This window comes from Pristiophorus japonicus, chromosome 1 (assembly GCF_044704955.1).
Source record: "Pristiophorus japonicus isolate sPriJap1 chromosome 1, sPriJap1.hap1, whole genome shotgun sequence".
In the NCBI taxonomy this organism is placed as follows: domain Eukaryota; kingdom Metazoa; phylum Chordata; class Chondrichthyes; family Pristiophoridae; genus Pristiophorus; species Pristiophorus japonicus.
This window is the reverse complement of record NC_091977.1, coordinates 106477549-106498271: the sequence shown is the minus strand read 5'-3', so window position 1 is coordinate 106498271 and position 20723 is coordinate 106477549. Positions and strand designations below refer to the sequence as shown.

Sequence of the window (20723 nt, the reverse complement as noted above, 5' to 3'; positions counted from 1 at the left end):
TTCTTTACTTGTCCCGTTACCATCTCCTTTTGCGATGTACAACCATCCCTTTTGTCATTTAATCTCTCCTGCCTTCCACTCTATCTCAGACCTTCCCTTTAGTTCTTTCCTCCCCTTCTCCCTTTCCCTTCCTCTGCACTTGCTTAAAACCTTTTTCCAGTTCTGACGATAGATCATTGATCTGAATTAACTCTATTCCTCTCTCCACAGAAGCTGCCTGATCTGCTGAAAATTTCCAGCATTTTCTGTTTTTATTTCAGATTTCAGATTTCCAGCATCTGCACTATTTTGCTTTTGTATTAATGTTGTTATTGATATCGCTCTTGTTAAGCATCTTGGAACATTTTGCAACGTTAAATGCACTATATAAATGTAAGTTGTTGTTTTTAATTATGTTATTGGCATTTGTACACAAAAACAGAAATAATACTGACAGGCGTATGCATATTCACTACCACAATACAAATCCTTTAATTCAGTCTGAAAATCAAAATTACATCATTTCATTATCCATGAGAAGCTACCAACAATTCACTGTACATATCAAGGCTGTATGTCAACGTTGTATATTAATGTTGACTATATATTATTTCAATACAGTAAGAGCTAGCTTTTACCTTTTATATAATTCACAACAAGGTGCAACTTATATTCTTTCAGCAGCAAGATGGATACAGTTTTAAGACAGATCAATTCTATGTAACAATAACAATATCATTCTCAATATTTGAACGTTGTAGCTGAAGCAGCGTATTTCCTGTCAAGCAATCCTGAAGTCATGTCTGATACAACTAAAAAAAAACATTTAAAAAAAAAAGAGAAATAAATACGTACATCATTTGAAGTTTCAACAGACAAGCCATTACCAACTTCTCCACGATATGTTAGGGCTCAAAGTATCACTGGTGCATACCTTAAATAACAACCTGTGTACACAGACAAACAGTCAAGGGAAGTGAAGACAAATTAAAAAATTGCATACAAAACCAGTGGGAACAAATCTTTAGCCATGCAACTGCATCCAGAGGAAATAAAAACAGCAGTGGAGTGTCTCCTGACTGATACAAATGCACTTGAAGTCAACATTAAATAACACAAAGTTGAATTTTCCAGTGTTACCAACAGTATATTTATTATTAATTTAGCCACTATGCCTGAGTGAGCTAGCTCTTACTCAGAGCAGACTATTTTAACCCTGATTTGTTTTCTTTTATTGGTTATAGGATTTCATACTTTTTTTTCTCCAATCTCTTTGGTGATTTATAACTTAAAGAAAGAAGTCTCTCTTTGGAATGTCTGAATCAGGGCGATGCTCCTCCTGTGTACTTGGGTCAAAGTATTGGGCGTCAAAGTCTGCTGTTTCATTTAGATCGATGTCCTGCTCATCACTGCTCTCAGCACTGTAATCAATCTCTTCAAGGCAGCGCGGTTCATCCTCATCAAGGACCTGAGTGGTAGGACTGCGGGTAGAAAAAAATGTTTAAAATAAAAGTTCAATAAAGTTTGTGAAAAACCCTGCACCCTCCCATAAAAAAGCACCATCATATTTGCAGGATTTGGTTATTTTCAGTTGATTAACTTCAGTATTAGATTTTTTTTAAATAAAATGCATCAGACTAACATCTAGGCAAATATTAACAAACAACATAGACCTCGATATCAGCACATATATAAAAAAACAAGTGCAAACTACATAATAAAATGCCAAAGACACTATTTTAACCAACTGCTGAAATATTCTGAAGTATTAAGCATCACCCTTATTCTTGTGTAGGTGATGCTTAATACAGGAAGAATTGGGTGAACACAGGAATCCAGAGAGTCATTCCATAGGTAGGCCTGAATGTTTTATCCTTCATTTCTATCCATTTGTTTGTCACTGCAATATTTTATGAAATTTATTTGGACTTTTTAGATTCCAAGGCATCGAACAGCAGAAAGAATCTCTATTTCAATAATGACGCATGGTGAAACAAATAATCTGGACGGTTTTGGTTTCCATGTTAGACAAAAGACTCTTTAACAAAAAAATAAATACATTGAGGAAGTTTTGATCAATAGGAAATTGAAACCAATGGTTCTGATAATACAATAGCCCAAAACGATCAGAAACATGTAGCCATGTGGAAAATAGCGCATTATACAATGATCCAAAATGGTGACCTTCATCATTTTTTTTTAAAAGCAGAAACCTGAGCCTTTGTCACAGTATATCTCTAGTGGAATTGGAAAATAAAACTTGTTTTACTCTCCAGAGTAAAATGTCATACACATGATAGGATTATTTGTTAAGTATATTGGGAGATGAGTATAGTTAGTACATAATTCAATCCATTTTTTTTTAAAGTACAATGTTCACAACATTTCATAAGGATTCAAAAGATAAATAATTTATAGTGGAATAGGATTTCAGCTGTATAACTGATTCTAACAACGTTACAAAAAATCCATACATCAAAAAAAAATTGCTTACCAGAATTGCAAAGCAGAGCAGTAATGGTGACTAAAGCCTACGTTTTCTGAGCATGTATTGGTGGCGAGGAATCTTGCCCGGTACCAGCACATATTGAAAAATGATGCGCGCAGTCCATGCAATTTTCCATCCATTGATTTTATTAACACTATTTTTGTGTCAGCAGTAGATATGATTGTAATGGCACCACTCCAAGTTTATCAAGGAACAGTCTGCTGTAGGTTGGTTGGAAACTCTGAGGCTGAAGTTTAAGACAATGGAGATTCTAAAAATTATAACTGAAGTAAAACTACATTCCACATTATGGATTGTGGACCATCCCTGCTGCTATTGTATAGCGACTTTTACGTAAGAAATAAAATAAATCCTTCTTAGCAGCATTTATTGAGTTTTTTTTTAAAGAAAATATATATTCACCTACTGGGCTATTGAAAAAAGACTGTGGAATAGACAAGAAATGTTAGTCCCTTGAAAACTGTAAACATGCAGCATTTATCTTGACATCCAGCCATAGGTGGCAGCAGCCCCTCTGTTGTAGTAGCACAAGGTAAACAAGATGGTGCTGTTGCCATCTCTGGAGGTGCCAGGTACCACCTGAAGAGCTGTACAACCCAGCTGTGGGGTTTTCATATACAGATGCTTGCAGCTGCAGGAGCAGTCCCAAATATAAATGAGTGGGATTCTACAGCATCAGGAGACAAAGCCATTACATAACTATTTCAACTTGAAGTGGATCTGTATCATAAACACAATGGCTTAGAAATTGTATTCGGAGGTGTACCTCTAGAGTATGCCTCTGACCCGCGAAATATTTACAAAATTACCTCTTAGCGCCCAGACTGTGAAGAGTTGCGCTCTCAAGCCTCGAGGCGTTTGTCAGCATAAAAGCCCACTGATCCCAGGGACGCAGGAAGTTCAGATGCGTACCTGGGATCACGTGGACCCGGTCCTCCAAAAACAAAGGAGAATTCCATTGCAATCATTTACGAATGGAATCCCCCAATAATTATAGAATGTATTGAAATGCAATTTTATTCTTAAGTTCCTTCATTGCACCAATCCCAATAAAAATTATATTTTTGATAAATAATTTTAAACATCCTAATCTGGGTCAATATTTGCATAAACTTAGTGTATGTGCATAATTTTGGATTTTCAAGTATTTTATTTAAGCCTTATATATACCCTTACGCTAATGCAAGCAGGCCCTATGCCTACTTTTACACAGCCGAAAGAGTTGCGTCGACAACTGCTGGACAGTTTTTGAGCAAATAGCCCAACTCTGCGCCAGCAAAACTCAGTTTTCAGGTAGTTCAGATGACCTGTCAAGGCATACCTTGACAGATTGCAAATTCTGGATTCTGCACATGCACATTCGGAAGTTGCGGGGCCTTTCAAAGTGAATACGGCGGCACACTTTGAAAATATGCCGTCGCAAACTCCGCAGTTTCAGGGCAAATATGTTTGCAGTTGAGTGCACCGTGCTGCAACACAGAGCAGTGGGATATGGAATTGCCAATCCCAGCCATATCTCTGGGGTTGGGGTGGCGGGAGCGGGAAGGTGTTGAGCAGATGTGAGGTGATTCACTACAAGCAGGGAAGAAAAATCAGACGAGTCGTCATGCTGCACATCGTAGCACTGGCGAAAACCTGAAAGTAAGTTGCTTTCACAGTGAGGTGCAAGTGGAGTCCACCGTGGAGACTAAAGGAGAGACAGAAGAATTTAGGAGGAAAATTAAAACCCTCTCAGCTTTTTGGTTGGAGGGTCACTAATTCAGAATAAAAGTCAAAACCTGAATATCTGCCTCTTACTTTCCTACTGGGACACAAAAAGCAGCCATTTTTGTTATATAAAAAAAGATAAATATCACACAGTAAGATCTTTAGAAATTGTTCAGTTTTTCATAATTTAGTCAAAAAATAAAATTAGGGCAAAGGCAGATCTCTTTATGGGTCCATTCAGACTCCTGTATACTCACAGTCCACTCAGACTCCTGTAGAGTCCCAGAAACTCAGGTAATTTTGTTTAAATGGCGAGTGATTTTCTCAATCTATTGTTAGACAGGATGATGCTTTGTACAACTACACATCTCCAAACACAATTTTGGCAGTAATGTCAAGGATATTCACAACAAAGACAGCAGCTTCAAATTTTAGCTCCCACCATCTCGCATTGACAAAACTCAATTTTCTTTTATGCGTCTCCAAGGCACCAAGGTAATTCAGGAGCATGTAATGACTCAGAGGCATTCTAATTGGTTCCTCCAGTAAAGTGCTAAAATACTTCTTCAAAAAGAACCTAAAGTGATTATCAGCTATTAGTGAAAACGTAGAGGTTTGAAAAACAAGACTCCTGTCAAGTTACCCAGAGCTCCTTGGGACAGATGCAAAAAAACCAAGCAAGCATCCCACCCTTAGTTTCATAAGTCTCTCCAGGGAGCAGCTAAAGCTTAGCAGCACTAAGTGCTTTTTAATATTTCATTAGGCAAGTACAGTAGTTCAAAATTCAGCACAAGTCCGCATTAAGGTCTACAACTTCTCAGTTTTTCATTGTAATCAAATGAAACCAGACTCCCATTAATTTGTTAGATTCCTAGGACTGCAATATGGAGAGCTGCATCTCTCTCATGAAAAGCAGAGCAATTCTTTTTAATAAAACAGAGCACAGGTACTAGGACCTTGGTCCAGTGAGAGAAAATCAGAGACCCAATGCTCCCTTTGGATAATTACCCTTTTATATCTTTTATCCACTGTTAATTGCTGTGAAAAAGTGTGAAAGTATATGATTTCAGGTCGGCTGCACAGAACACAAGTGGCTGCTAAAGCTATGAACTTTGACCCGGTCTCTACGTGGGCACAGGTGCAAGTCCGACTGAGATACATGCGTAAAGTGGGAGTCAGGTTTCAGTTCCATTGAATGGAGGCCTAAGATTGATGAAAAAAGCAGCACAAAAAAGTTGAAGATGAAACTGAGGTGGTGTGAATTGTCCAACCACAAATGGTTTCCGGGTTTGTCCACAACCTTTCCAGATTCATTACCCCTTCAGGGTTGCCGATGGAATTAAAATTTTATTTTCACTCTCTAGTGACCATGCATTTTAAATGAACAATGTTAAAACCATATTTCTGCATTTTTTTAATGTTTCATATTACATTTCAAATCTTCTCAAGATTTCTGCATATGCCGTGTTAATGTTTGTATTAAAAAGCACATTTAAAGGTGTAAATTAAATTTGTCTCCTTCTGGTACCGAAGCATACAATTGAAGTAATAATATACTTTTACAGTTTGTCTACTTTTTTTTTACAAAATGTTATTTGAAATCTTTCTTTAGACACAAAATGACTATGATACAGCTGTTTACTTAGGAACCTTGTGACCAATGTCACTACTAGACATATGCATTATTTAAAAACCCACAAAACCAAAGAAATACCAGAGAAAATACATGGGTTTAATCAAACATTTTCACTGAATATACTTAAGCAACATATCAATGAAATATATTACAGAAAGTAGAATACAAAAAAATAATTCTTTGTATTTTTATTCTGAACTAGTTCGATTACAAATTACGCAACTGCATTATTGTTGAAGATCCTAGTACACAGACCACTATAAAGAAATAAGTAACAAAAAAAAACATACAAATAAATGAGAAGGAAATTGATACTCCTGCTAGACTGACATATAGAATGTCCTGCTCACCAGACAGCAAGAGAAAGTACAATTTAATCCACACAAAATAAATACCAAAGTGTCTTTTCTCCCACTTCCACTATTAAATAAAATGGGTGAGGAAAGAGAAAAGGAAATTGCCTATATTAATTCTTGCACATTTGCAGAATAAAAATTTTTTTGGAGAAAGTCTGCAACTAAATTCATTAGAATTCCAACCTTTTCATTTAAGGTTATAGGCACCTCAAGGTTGAAACATGGAAACGGATCTGAATGAAAATACAACTCTCCAGCTGTTCATCATTATCAACTAGGACAAGATTTATTTTATTAAAATTCATAACTTTGTACATAATCCAAATGAATGACTTGAAACATTTGCAGAGATGATGCCTTTAAGCATAACAATATTGTGAGAATATGATTGCACAAGGGAAGCTTCTTGATAGCCATCAACGAGTCTCAGCAAAGCAGCAGACAACATATATTTTATTAAGTAGTAGGATTGTAGGTTTTAGGAGATCTATTTACATGCATTCTTAAGGTGGAACCATCACATCTTAACGGGTATCTATAGCAGAGTGAAGCGACATTTAAAGACCATTAAGTCTGGGGATAGTATTCTCTCATGGAGAAGGGCCTTCTTACAGCCATGCTTACCATATAATGGAATTATGTTGAGTGCTCTTCAAGTGACTTCAGCATTTAATATGTTTTCAGAGAATTTTCCGAGAGCTCTTTCAGCTATGAGAAAGGAATCTTAAAATATTTATCTTATTGCACGAGTGGAGATTATAATCATTTGTCATAGCTAAACTGGTTCCACTTTCTCTCTTATATGTAGAGTTTTAATTTACATTTATTCCAGATCATTGTTTAAAATACTTATTCAGTGATTATTTACAAAGAATTATATTTGAAATTGATCTTAGGCAGTAGTGCAAAACAGGCAGGATGTTTTACACCCCGTGAAGTCAATAGAAAAGAAAGTAGGACAGGGTGTAAAACGGACAGCTTGCCATCACCTATTTTGCGCTACTGGCCAAGACCAATTTCACTCCGTACATTTCTACTTTTACAGTTGATGGGGCAGGTCTTCCCCTCGTTGCACTTGGGCATAAAGAATTGACTGGGCATCACTCGTGGAGGAAACTCAGGAAGGGAAGACTGCACGTGTAATGGAGCCCTCTTGATTTTCTGTCTATTTAAATTAAAATAAATTAATGATTGGAAAATCAGGTGGTCTCCTTAATGGGTGTGCAATTTACCACTCCTGATTTCCCTCTACGTGCTGTGGCCAAGTGATCCTTTACACCCAATGCAAAAAGAGAAAAATCTGCACAATACATTAATACTTCTGGAGCATGCACAATTATTTGTTGTGTATTAAACAGCTACTACACTTCAATAGTATTTAATTGGCTGTAAAGTGCTTTGGGACACCCTAAGTTCATGAAAGGCACAATGTAAATGCAAGTTATTTCTTTCTTTAACACAGCATCAAAAAGCTATTAAATGCAAATCTGCCCTGATGGCTCAGTCATTGAATGAGATGTCCTGCAGTATGGACAGGGAGGTTCCAGGTTCGATACCTGGCCTGTGAAGTGTTAGGTGATCTCTGCCTGAGTGGTGTGGGAAGCTACAATTAGCCTAAGTGCCTCCATGCTGGGGAGGAGGAAAAAATTAGCTGGAGTTCCTGTAAAGTCCTGACCCTGCAGTACAGACTTAGGCTTGATCTTAGGCAGTAGTGCAAAACAGGCAGGATGTTTTACACCCCGTGAAGTCAATAGAAAAGAAAGTAGGACAGGGTGTAAAACGGACAGCTTGCCATCACCTATTTTGCGCTACTGGCCAAGACCAATTTCACTCCGTACATTTCTACTTTTACAGTTGATGGGGCAGGTCTTCCCCTCGTTGCACTTGGGCATAAAGAATTGACTGGGCATCACTCGTGGAGGAAACTCAGGAAGGGAAGACTTGCCTGAGACCTGCCTTTATATACCTGTGTGGAACAGGTATGCAGTGTCTCCTGCAAGTGCACCCCTGGTGTTAAAGTATGCTTGTGGTTGCAGGTCATATCTAGTTACAGTCATGTATAGCATGGTAAGATACAGTTATATACAGTAGTGAGAGATACATGACAGTTCCCATTTCTAATTGCTATCCTTTGTGGATAGAATTGGACTCAGCTGTGATCCCCTCCATGATCGAACAACCTGCTGGCACTCGGTTTACACAAGAAGAATGGCCACGTGGGCAAGCTATTAGAAAGCTACTAATATTTCTGCAATCATACTCCAGATTGGGTCACTACTGTTAAAACTGCAAGGACAAAGCAAATCTAATTAAAAAAATTTCTTCACTTGAATGGATCAACAACAGAGACGTAAAATGGCACTGTGACTAGTTTCAAAGATTCTGCAGCAGAGTTTCTAAGGAGTCGATCTTCAGCTTTTCGCTGGGGCATAAGACTGACATTGCGGCTGCCTGGTATAGAGAGCTCCCGATTTTCATAGAAATCAATGGAAACAAAATGGGTGGTTTCTATAACGGGCGGCTGACCCGCAACAGCCGGACGGCCAGTGGAAAATCTACCCTCAGGCTGCTATTTGTGGGTGAAACATTAAAATATTCATCGACGTGCCAAACTTACATAAGTAAAAAAATCTCTGCAATGAATTTGGGAGAGCGGTTTTTATTTTTACTGTTGATCTGTTTAGGGTGTGGCTTTTTATCAGCAAGCCTCTCCTTCTCTCACAATTATCACTGCAAAAATACTTAGCGTATTTTGGCAGAACCTTTTGATAAAACATTTTAAATGCAGCACTTTTGTTCTTAGTAATTTTGGAAAGGCTTACAATTTTGCTTACAAACAGCTAGTCCTGACACTTTGCAGATGGCCAATCTTGCTGTCAATCATTAGAAAACAAGTTGTAGGGAGAAGCACCAGCTGGAATTATAGTCTCTAAGCTGATGAGCTTCACCTTGTTCAGAGCGACAGCTCTAGGAACTTGAGACTGAGGCTTCTCATATAGGTAAAGGCCTCCAATGTAAAACTTTGTTGGAGGGATGCTCAACACAGAACATGCTATTGTATAGATTTCATCATCATTTTCTTCAAATGTTGTGTTTTATGTCTTCATTATAAGTGAAGATTAAAGAACCCAAGATTGGGCAAAAGGATGTTCTAAAAAAATGAGTGATTGGACTGGTCACTTTTTTCTAATTGGTAGCTGCTGCTGCTGACTGTTCATTTTTGATTTGTTGTGTGTATCGAAGGACAATTATTGTAGACAATAACCTCAATTTTTAGGTGCAGTGAAAGTAATCAGAATTTATTTTTATTTAAAACACGAAAAACAAATTAAGCATTAACTTTTCAACTTTTTCATGAGGTAACTTTAGAAGCAAAAATAATGTACACTACATACCAGCTGATTCAATGAACTCTCTTAACTACAGCCAGCAAGTGGAGCAAGATTGGGGCAGAATTAAATTCAAGTAGGAGTGAGGCTAACGTTTACAGATATATTTTGTGTGTTGGTGGGACAGTGTAGACCTGAGGTATTTTTGGCTGGGACAAATTCAAGTGGGGCAAGCATCAATAACAGTGAGGCAGAGCTGGGAGTGGAGCAGAGTATCTATTATATTGAATACATTGTTATATATAGATAAGGGGGGGGGGGGGTTGTTACAGTTGGTGCTGGTAAGAAGACTAAGGAATGAGTTGGTCTTGTGGGTAGTCAGCCAATGAGAATTTAGAACAGGTTGTAAAATACATTGAAAAATAACGATTTATACTTTGAAAAGGGATGTTTATGGCTACTGTGAGGAAAATATTGGGCATAACTGAAAAATTGTGACACAGGAAATAAGGTGAATATGTACAAGATTTTAACAAATTAGTTGTATGTTTGCACATGTCCATCAAACTTCAAACTACTAAAATTATAATAAAAGAAAACAATGACAGTCATTTCCTGTTACTTTTGCTGGGCATGTTAAGCAGTCTTCCATCTTAGCATCTGTACTACAAACAGCAGGCTACCCACAGGCAATGCCAAAGAAGATTAGTTGGTATTTTCAATGGGATCATTTAAAGGTCCGATAGGTCAGCAAGTGAATGAACAAATTAAGATTTGCATTTGTAATGATGAAAATGGGAGTACAGATTTTAAATCTACAAACTTGTTCCTAAACACCTAACAGAACAAACCACCATAAAAACAAATATAGAAAGCAAAGCCATTGTTTGGAACACTGCACACACCAGATATACATTTGTTTTAATTGGGGTAGGCAGTAATAGCTGACACTAAGAGAATAAGTATTTCCTTCATGGAACTTTTAATTATACCTTTGGACCAAAATAGCAAGTACAAGAGGCTGAAAAAGTCAGAGTATGTTTTGAAAGCAGCACTGACATCAGCAGACAATAGTGTTCTATAAACAACATCTGTGGGTACAGCAACAATTGCCCACTGATGTCTCTCAACATTTTCAAAGGAATATTTTTGCAACATGAAATGCAGATATTGGCTGCACCATGAACACAGATGTTCTGGTTTCACCAACTTATTGTTAACCACTGGAGTACTGGCTATAATTCACAACTTTCACATTGTGTATTTTCTGTTACTTGCACATTTCTAAACTTCCACACTGTTACTTGCATATTTCTAATTACATAGAAGAATTAGAGATAAATACAGATGCATCAATTTTTTAATACAGTAGACTTTGCTTTGGTACTGAAATCATCCTTTATCAACTTGGAGATGTGTATATCCTGTAAAAGTAAAAAATAAAAAGAGGAGACAAGTAGTGGCTGTTTTTGATTGTAAGTAATAGTGGAAAGTGTCCTGTCCTGTACTGGGCAATGGACAAGGAGCAGGCCTATTATCCTACTCTGTAAGTACAGCCCAGGCAAGTTGTCCAGTATTCAAACATGTTTTCTCCTATATTTCAGCAGTTTACAGACCAAATTCAGATTGGACACAAATCAAGAAATACTTCTTGATAAACTTCCTAAAACTCAAAAAGCAAATTTTTTGTAAAGGCAGTCACACTGACAAGAAACTTTCTATTGAGTAGTTATCAGGTTGCTGAATTTTAAAGTGCAGAAATAAAAACAATAAAGGGATATCTTTCAACACAGATCATTTAGAAAAAACACTTAAAATATGTTCAAAGACATTGCAAGAATTCAAAGCTACAAGACTCATCAAAATTCTACATTTGGCTCATCTGCAGTAGCAGCAATGCTAACTGTGCAGTTCTGACACATTGTACTGCTGTTGTTGAGGTGTAGAATGAACTATGATTGTTTTTTTTGATGCAGGGCATCAGAAGATCAAAACATTGGGAGAGAATATGTTCAAACCAAGTGACTTTGGGGGTTCTCCCAATCTCCTACTATGACTTCGACAGGAGACTGAGACACCTCCCACAGAAATCCAGGGCCGACTTCTTGGTTTCTGCCACTGAACAGTGCTGGCAGATTGCGCAAACACACTGTGGTTGGGCTATTAGTACCCTTACATAGTTGATTGGTCAAATTGTAAAACATTAGGGGGGATTTGGGGTGCTAACTTTTGAAAGCTGTAATAATTAGCTGTAATAATGATTCCTAGCTTTTTCTAAATTCGGTGTTAGCACACCAGGAAGGAAATGGTGCGCTTCAAGCGTCCACTTCCTTCCTGGAGTACTAAAGGACACAGGCGGGGCGGTAGTTGTGCAGCACTGCCGCAATCAGAGGCTCCTTCCCTCCCTTAAAGGGAAGGGCCATCGCTGCAGGCTCTGCATTGGGACCAGTTAGTTGGTCCCTGACGGCAGCTACAATATTGCCCGATCAGCCCCATGCACTCCAGCATAGTGCTGGGCTGATCGATCGCAGCCCGGGATAATTGATGAAAAGCATTTTAGACATTTTCCTACTTACCTCAGCATCCTCCCCTTTAACTTCCGCCCCAGAAGCTCCCGGCCTCCCGAATACTTCCTGCCCAGTGATCCTGCAGGTGATGGAACCAAAGTTCAGGTCTGGGGCACTACCGGGGTGATGTGCACGGCAATGATGTCACGATTTCCGGGCGCAGGAGATCGTGGCGCAATGCGTTACTGCCGCCGCAAACCTCCCGGCCAAATTAGCGGGACTCGTTTATCTCGCTGTGCCCGGTCGGTGAGTCGTTAGTGCCACATTATCGCCTCCGTGGCAAAAGCGGGAGGCGCTAAGGGGGCCAATTTCTAGGCTGAGACCTTATTTGGGACAGTGGGATTATCAATCAGTTACTGAAATGAATTACTGTCCGCTCTGAAAGAAAAAAATCTGATAATCTTAAAAGCATGTACAGTGATTTGTAATCTTAATTTATTTTTCAGAAATGATAAAGCTCGCTCCAGAAAAATTAGTGGCATGCTTACTTAGCTAATTTAAGGAATTGGCATGAACGTGAATAATAATGTATTTGCTAAGAGACTAAAGCTAAAGAAAAATCATTCTGTCTTTCTTCAATTTTTCTCACATCTCCTGAAGATGCTAAATTTTCCAAAGGTCTGGTCTCATGAATACTGGTAGCCCTCTGATGCCGTCCACATGGCTGTTCTTCATACATGGGCCTGTGCAACAAGGCGCTCCTGGCATGGAGCTCCCAGTTGGAAATGTGGACCAGGAACTTATGGGTGCGCTCTTCATGATTTTCTATCTATTAAATTACTCAAGTTAGATCACAGGATAAACACAGGAGCATAATATCACAAGGCATTACTCTGCTGCTAAAATGTGGCTGTGTATAACTTGGTATTTCTCCTTTATGCTATGAGGTGCAATTTCTGTCTCTTCTGCGGGTCAATTAGAGGTTGATTGCTCTTAGCGGGTTCTCAGATCAATTAGAAGTCAGACTGGCTGTTATTCCTTTTATATATAAAATAAAAGTCAGAAAATGTTTTCTGCTCATACGGAAGTTTACTGCACATTTGAAACAACTGTTCTTCTTTTTCATGCATTGTTTTTGTGTCACATTTTTAAAAAGTACAACAGCTATTTGCACGTGCAAGACCTTAATTTGACGGATATGCCTCAAAAATATAACTAGTATAACTCCCAGTGGTGTTGGTCAATACCTTTGTGTTACTCTCATTACTTTCATTCCCTTTGTCACCCGCATTTTTCTGTTTTGCTCTTCCCCGATCTTTCTGTCCATCCCTTGATTTGTCGGTATGATCTTTTTTCCCTCTTTAATAGTGCTGTCTCTGTCTTTTTTTGCGCTAATCTCTCTCACAACCCCACGAGATGTCTGTGCTCCTCAAATTCTGCCCTCTTGAGCATCCCTGATTATAACTGCTCAAGCATCGGTGCCTTCAGCTGCCTGGGCCCAAAGCTGTGGAACTCCCTCCCTAAACCTCTCCGCCTCTCTTTCCTCCTTTAAGATGCTCCTTAAAACCTACCTCTTTGACCAAGTGCCACAATTTCTTCTTGTGTGCTTTGGTGTCAAATTTATCAAATTGTCTTATAACACTGCTGTGAAGCACCTTGGGATGTTTTACTATGTTAGTTTTACTATGTTAAAGGCGCTATATAAATAAAAGTTGTTGTTATGGATCAGACGCCTTTTGGAAGTCCACGCACACTACATCAACCGCATTATTCTCATCAACCCTCTCTGTTCCCTCATCAAAAAAACAATCAAGTTAGTTAAACACGATTTGCCTTTAATACATTTTTAAACTGTGCCCTATACACATAGTCCAAGTCATTAATATATAACAAGAAAAGCAATGGTGCTAGAACCAATCCCTGGGGAACAGCATTCCATTCCACCAGCCTCTAGTCCAAAACAACCGTTCACCACTACTCTCTGTTTCCTATCACTTAGTTAATGTAACCATGCTACCACTGTTACTTTTATTCCATGAGTTTCAACTTTGTTGGCAAGCCTATTATGTGACACTTTATCAAACTCCTTTTGGAGATCCACGTATACCACATCAACCACTTTGCCCTCATCAACCCTCTCTGTTACCTCATCAAAAAACTCAATCAAGTTAGTTAAATACAATTTGCCTTTGACAAATCCATGCTGGCTTTCCTTAATTAATCCACACTTGTCCAAGTTAATTTTGTCCCGGATTATCGTTTCTGAAAGCTTCCCCACTACCGAGGTTAATCTGGCGGGTCTGCAGTTGCTGAGTTTATCCGTACATCCTTTTTTGAACATTTGCAATGCTGCAGTCCTCTGGCACCATCCCATACCTAAGGAGGATGGGAGATTATGGCCAGTACCTCCGCAATTTACACCCTTACCTCCATGAGCATCCTAGGATGCATCCCATCCAGTCCTGGTGATTTATCTACTTTAAGTACAGCTAATTTTATAAATAGAGGCATAGAGTGCAAAAGCAAGAATGTTTTACAGCACTAAACCAGTTGCAACAAGGTGAATATAGATCCTAATGTTTTAAGATTATGATTGCTTTGCTTCCATAAGGAAGGGAGCCAACATGGAAAATATAAATGATTCTATTCCAAGCATTCCCATTCCTACATTTACATCTAGCTTGGAGCTTGCCAATTGTTATTAGTTTTGTTTTAATTTATGTTCTGCTGCAGCTATTGAGAAAGCAGAAATTAGGGCTGGGGAGACAATCAATCTGATGGAAAGAATTACATAGGATATACGGCACAGAAACAGGCCATTTGGCTCAATCAATCCATGTCGGCGTTTATGCTCCACTTGAGCTTCCTCCCATCTTTCCTCGTCTAAATCTATCAGCAAAACCATGAATGACCCAATCAGATGTGGCAGAATAAGTTTATCTGTGTTAGAATAAATTTGCCTATGATTAAAAGTGACATAGCAGTATCACAAAAAGTGTTACCTAGAAGTTCTATACAAAGCTTTTAATATATTATTGGAAGATTGCCCGTGATGCTGTTCAGGACAAGTCAGAAGATATACTGTCTTGTGTTATGTACAATATATCTTTTGATTTTAGGTGATTAGATCAGATAAAATGCATTTTTATTACACAGATGCATTATTGAAATTTTCATGGCCAAATTCAATGATTATTTGCATGGAAACTGTAAATCAGTGGGCTTGATAACTGTAGAGCTAATTTGATCTCTACCCATTGTTTTAAAAGTTCACGGTACAGAAGAAGGTTTAAAAGATGCTCCATGTTGCAGACAGGAGGTAGGTTGTAAGAACTACGTGCAACAATACTGGGGAGTTGGGGGCCTTACACTGTGAGAGAATGGTCCTAGGGTTTAAAAGTGGGTGTAGAGGCTTGGCAGGGTGCAAGTCTAGAGGAGTAGAAGATTATGGGATAGGTTGTGGTGTTCAGAAGATTGAGAAGCGGGAACAAGAATCTGGCAGGATTGGTGGGGTTTGGGATACAGCATAGTGTGGGGTAGGGGGCAGTCAGAGAGCTCCAAAATGGGCGATGCAGTGGTCAACACAACGCCCTTTATCTTGGAGACACAGGTGAGTAGGTGAATCTCAGAGGTAAATAAGCAACAGCTTTGCCTACCTTGAAGACCAAATTTGAAAGATACCATCAGAAGTAGGTACAATGAATAGATACTTTAAGAAGTGTGACAGAAAAATGTTACAGGAAGTAAATATTACACAACAGGAAGTAAGTATGACAGTCACTGGAAGTGCATACATGCACGCACGCGCAAGGCTTTTAATATATATTCCAAGTCAATCTCCCGCGGCATTGCACTGGAAGAGTCAAGATCAAATGCGGTCTTCAGGTGTAGCACAATTATAGGGGATGAGTTAGATGTAATTCAGCCCCTACTTTAAAGTGATACATTCTGATCTTTTTTATAATTCAATTCTATATTACTATGTCCACATTTATAATGTAAACTGTCAATGTAACTTTGCCACATTGCAATTACGCCCTCTCACTAGTGATGGCATGGCCGTGTCTGCACTACAGGGAGGGTGTAATTAGTGTGACAAGTTTACATTCGGTAATTCTTATTATAAATGTGAATATAGAACTTATAATGGAAAAAAAGTTGGCAGCAGGTATGTGCAAACTTAAGATTTTTAACATTTTATGATAAATAGAAGTTGAATAAAGATAGAATAATGGACGTGTTGAGATTCGGTGTTGGTGGGTCAAGAACGTTTTTCTTTCATCTCTGCAACCTGGGTTTGAATCTAGCCTGGATTGATGAGATGAAAGTTTCATCTCTTTAATCAATGGATCTGAGCAATTTAAATCCAGTTCTTGGAAGGACAAGGTGACAGAAATAAACCAGGACTAATTGAGAGTCTTAGTCAAATAGGTAATGAAGGTGGCTTGTGAGGGACAGGGAATGCTATACTGGTGCAGAAAAGGACATTTTTTTCAGAGGCCAGGATTAAGGCACACTGTACCTCTAAAATCTGCAATACTCACTCTAGTAGTTGATTGCTTATAACTTCCAAAACACATCTTGAAATGAGGCAAGCAAAGTAGTGGGGTGGGGGAGGAAAGAAGAAATAACTGTAAATCTAAATTGTGGTGAAATGTCCAAAATTGTTGTATTCATGGGGGGAGTGTACCATGGAGCCTTACAGGCCAAGTACAAAGGTGAAACCAGTGTTCCCAATAATCAAGATGTATCTGAAACAGCAGATACGAACACATATTGATTTAGGATTTATTCACCTGCAAGATAACGGCAATAAGAACAGTCCTTTCCAAACCTCCAGCCCAATAAAATTCAAACAGGACAAACCAGTGCAAATAGAACTGAGACACTAGTGGGCTCGATGGCGAGGGCCCATGTGCAATGTTAATACTCCGCTGAAATAGAAGAAATAATAGAAAAGCAAATTATTATTTAAACGGAGAAAAATTGTCAAGTGCTGCAGTACAGAGGGACCTGGAGGTCCTTGTGCATGAAACACAAAAAGTTAATATGCAGTTACAGCAAGAAAACAGGAAGGCAAATGGAATGTTGGTCTTTATTGCAAGGGGGATAGAGCATAAAAGCAGAGAAGTCCTGCTACAACTGTACAGGGTATTGGTGAGGCCACACCTGGAGTATTGCATACAAGTTTTGGTTTCTGTATTTAAGGAATGATATAATTGCATTGGAGGCAGTTCAGAGAAGGTTCACTAGATTGATTCCGGAGATGAGGGGGTTGACTTATGAGGATAGGTTGAGCAGGTTGGGCCTGTACACATTGGAGTTCAGAAGAATGAGAGGTGATCTTATTTGAAACTTATAAGATAATGAGGGGACTCGACAAGGTGGATGCAGAGAGGATATTTTCACTCATAGGGAAAACTAAAAATAGGGGACATAGTCTTAGAATAAGGAGCCGCCGATTTTAACTGAGATGAGGAGGAATTTCTTCTCTCAGAGGGTTATAAAATCTGTAGGAATTCTCTGCCCAGAGAGCTGTGGAGGCTGAGTCATTGAATATATTTAAGGCAGAGATAGACAGATTTTTGAGCGAGAAGAGAGTAAAGGGTTATGTGTGGCGGGTTGGGAAGTGGAGCTGAGTCCGTGACCAGATCAGCCATGATCTTATTGAATGGCGGAGCAGGCTCGAGGGGTCAAATAGCCTACTCCTGCTCCTATTTCTTATGTTCTTATAACAGCTCAGATCTGTGCCAGTGCTAGTACTCCACTGTACTAGAACATCTCAGACACGTGACAATGTAAGTACTCCACTGAAATAGAACATCTCAGTGTTAATATTCCACTGAAATAGAAGAGCATTTCAGAAATGTGCCAATATTAATACACCACTGAACTCAAATACACAAGCTAAGTAAGTATTTTAACATTGCTTCTCCCAGTCACATGATGTTGTAACACTAAGCGGCGAAATTGCCCTCCGCCCAAAATGAGGTGGATAATTCGAATTAAATGATTATTCTCCGCCTGAATCCTTGGCGCAGTGAATAGAGGGATTTTGGCCTCTTAAACTTTTTCAAATTCTCTGGGCGGTGTTTTGGGCGGCTGCGGGTCGGAAGTGGCTCGGGAGCGGGGTGGAAGGTGTCGTCAGCGCCACGCTGATGATGTCAGCGCAACGCAGAAGTGCTGTGTCGCGCTGATGCGTAGCAACGTCCCGCCCCTTCATTTAAAGCGGAGCACCACCACGAGCTCTGTAGCCATTTTAGTGGCGCCCACTAGGCCACCAGGGAGGGTTTCGGCCGAACCCGTGGCCGCCATTGTCGGGCCGAATTCAGAGTCGGCCGACAAGTAAAATAAAATGGTGGTCGTGACGGAGCGCCCCACCCCCCCCCCCCCCCCCTTTTAAGGATGGTCGCGTCGCCCAGCCACTGGCAGCTTCTCACCGGGAAAAGCTGTCAGGGGTACCGAGCGGTGGTCGCTCCGCTCCCGCGGGGCAATAAGGCGTTGCCGCCGGGCAGTAAGGGGTCTCTGTACACCCAAGTTTAAGTCATTAGAAACATAGAAACATAGAAAATAGCTGCAGGAGTAGGCCATTCGGCCCTTCGAGCCTGCACCACCATTCAATAAGATCATGGCTGATCATTCACTCAGAACCCCTATCCTGCTTTCTCTCCATACCCCTTGATCCCCTTAGCCTTAAGGGCCATATCTAACTCTCTCTGGAATATATCCAATGAACTGGCATCAACAGCTCTCTGCAGCAGAGAATTCCACAGGTTAACAACTCTCTGAGTGAAGAAGTTTCTCCTCATCTCAGTCCTAAATGGCCTACCCCTTATCCTAAGACTGTGTCCCCTGGTTCTGGACTTCCCCAACATCGAGAACATTCTTCCTGCATCTAACCTGTCCAGTCCTGTCAGAATCTTATACGTTTCTATGAGATCCCCTCTCATCCTTCTAAACTCCAGTGAATAAAGGCCCAGTTGATCCAGTCTCTCCTCATATGACAGTCCAGCCATCCCTGGAATCAGTCTGGTGAACCTTCGCTGCACTCCCTCAATAGCAAGAACGTCCTTCCTCAGATTAAGAGACCAAAACTGAACACAATATTCCAGGTGAGGCCTCACCAAGACCCTGTACAATTGCAGTAAGACCTCCCTGCTCCGATACTCAAATCCCCTAGCTATGAAGGCCAACATACCATTTGCCTTCTTCACCGCCTGCTGTACCTGCATGCCCACTTTCAGTGACTGATGAACCATGACACCCAGGTCTTGTTGCACCTCCCCTTTTCCTAATCTGCCGCCATCCAGATAATATTCTGCCTGCGTGTTTTTGCCTCCAAAATGGATAACCTCACATTTATCCAAATTATACTGCATCTGCCATGCATTTGCCCACTCACCTAACCTGTCCCAGTCACCCTGCAGCCTCTTAGCGTCCTCCTCACAGCTCACACCGCCACCCAGTTTAGTGTCATCCGCAAACTTGGAGATATTGCACTCAATTCCTTCATCTAAATTAGATTGTAAAGAGCTGGGGTCCCAGCACTGAGCCCTGCGGCACTCCACTAGTCACTGCCTGCCATTCTGAAAAGGACCCGTTTATCCCGACTCTCTGCTTCCTGTCTGCCAACCAGTTCTCCAGCCACGTCAGTACATTACCCCCAATACCATGCGCTTCGAGTATGCACACTGATCTCTTGTCAAAAGCCTTTTGAAAGTCCAAATACACCACATCCACTGGTTCTCCCTTGTCCACTCTGCTAGTTACATCCTCAAAAAAATTTCAGAAGATTCGTCAAGCATGATTTCCCTTTCATAAATCCATGCTGACTTGGTCCGATCTGTCACTGCTTTCCAAATGCGCTGCTATTTCATCCTTAATAATTGATTCCAACATTTTCCCCACTACTGATGTCAGGCTAACCGGTCTATAATTACCCGTTTTCTCTCTCCCTCCTATTTTAAAAAGTGGTGTTATATTAGCTACCCTCCAGTCCATAGGAACTGATCCAGAGTCGATAGACTGTTGGAAAATGATCATCAATGCATCCACTATTTCTAAGGCCACTTCCTTAAGTACTCTGGGATGCAGACTATCAGGCCCCAGGGATTTATCGGCCTTCAATCCCATCAATTTCCCTAACACAATTTCCCGCCTAATAAGGATATCCTTCAGTTCTTCCTTCTCACTAGACCTACTGTCCCCTAGTACAATTGGAAGGTCATTTGTGTCTTCCTTCGTGAAGACAGAACCGAAGTATTTGTTCAATTGGTCTGCCATTTCTTTGTTCCCCATTATAAATTCACCTGATTCAGACTGCAAGGGACCTACATTTGTCTTCACTAATCTCTTTCTCTTCACATATCTATAGAAGCTTTTGCAGTCAGTTTTTTTGTTCCTAGCAAGCTTCCTCTCATACTCTATTTTCCCCCTCCTAATTAAACACTTTGTCCTCCTCTGCTGGATTTTAAATTTCTCCCAGTCCTCAGGTTTGCTGCTTTTTCTGGCCAATTTATATGCCTCTCCCTTGGATTTAACACTATCCCTAATTTCCCTTGTTAGCCACGGTTGAGCCACCTTCCCCGTTTTATTTTTACTCCAGACAGGGATGTACAATTGTTGAAGTTCATCTATGTGATATTTAAATGTCTGCCATTGCCTATCCACCGTCAACACTTTAAATATCATAAATATTAT

The 20723-nt window shown here is 39.9% G+C and overlaps 1 protein-coding gene across 11 annotated transcripts in view; it reads right to left on the bottom strand.

Moving 5' to 3' along the window:
• Positions 1-386: 386 nt before the first annotated feature.
• The window catches only part of agtpbp1 (ATP/GTP binding carboxypeptidase 1), a 492848-nt gene continuing 472511 nt past the window's right edge, over positions 387-20723 (bottom strand). For all 11 annotated transcript variants that reach the window (XM_070882177.1, XM_070882142.1, XM_070882161.1 and 8 more), the window contains one exon: positions 387-1460. In XM_070882177.1, coding sequence (XP_070738278.1) covers positions 1268-1460 — 193 coding nt within the window. In that variant the 3' untranslated portion in view covers positions 387-1267. The remainder of the gene's footprint in view (positions 1461-20723) is intronic.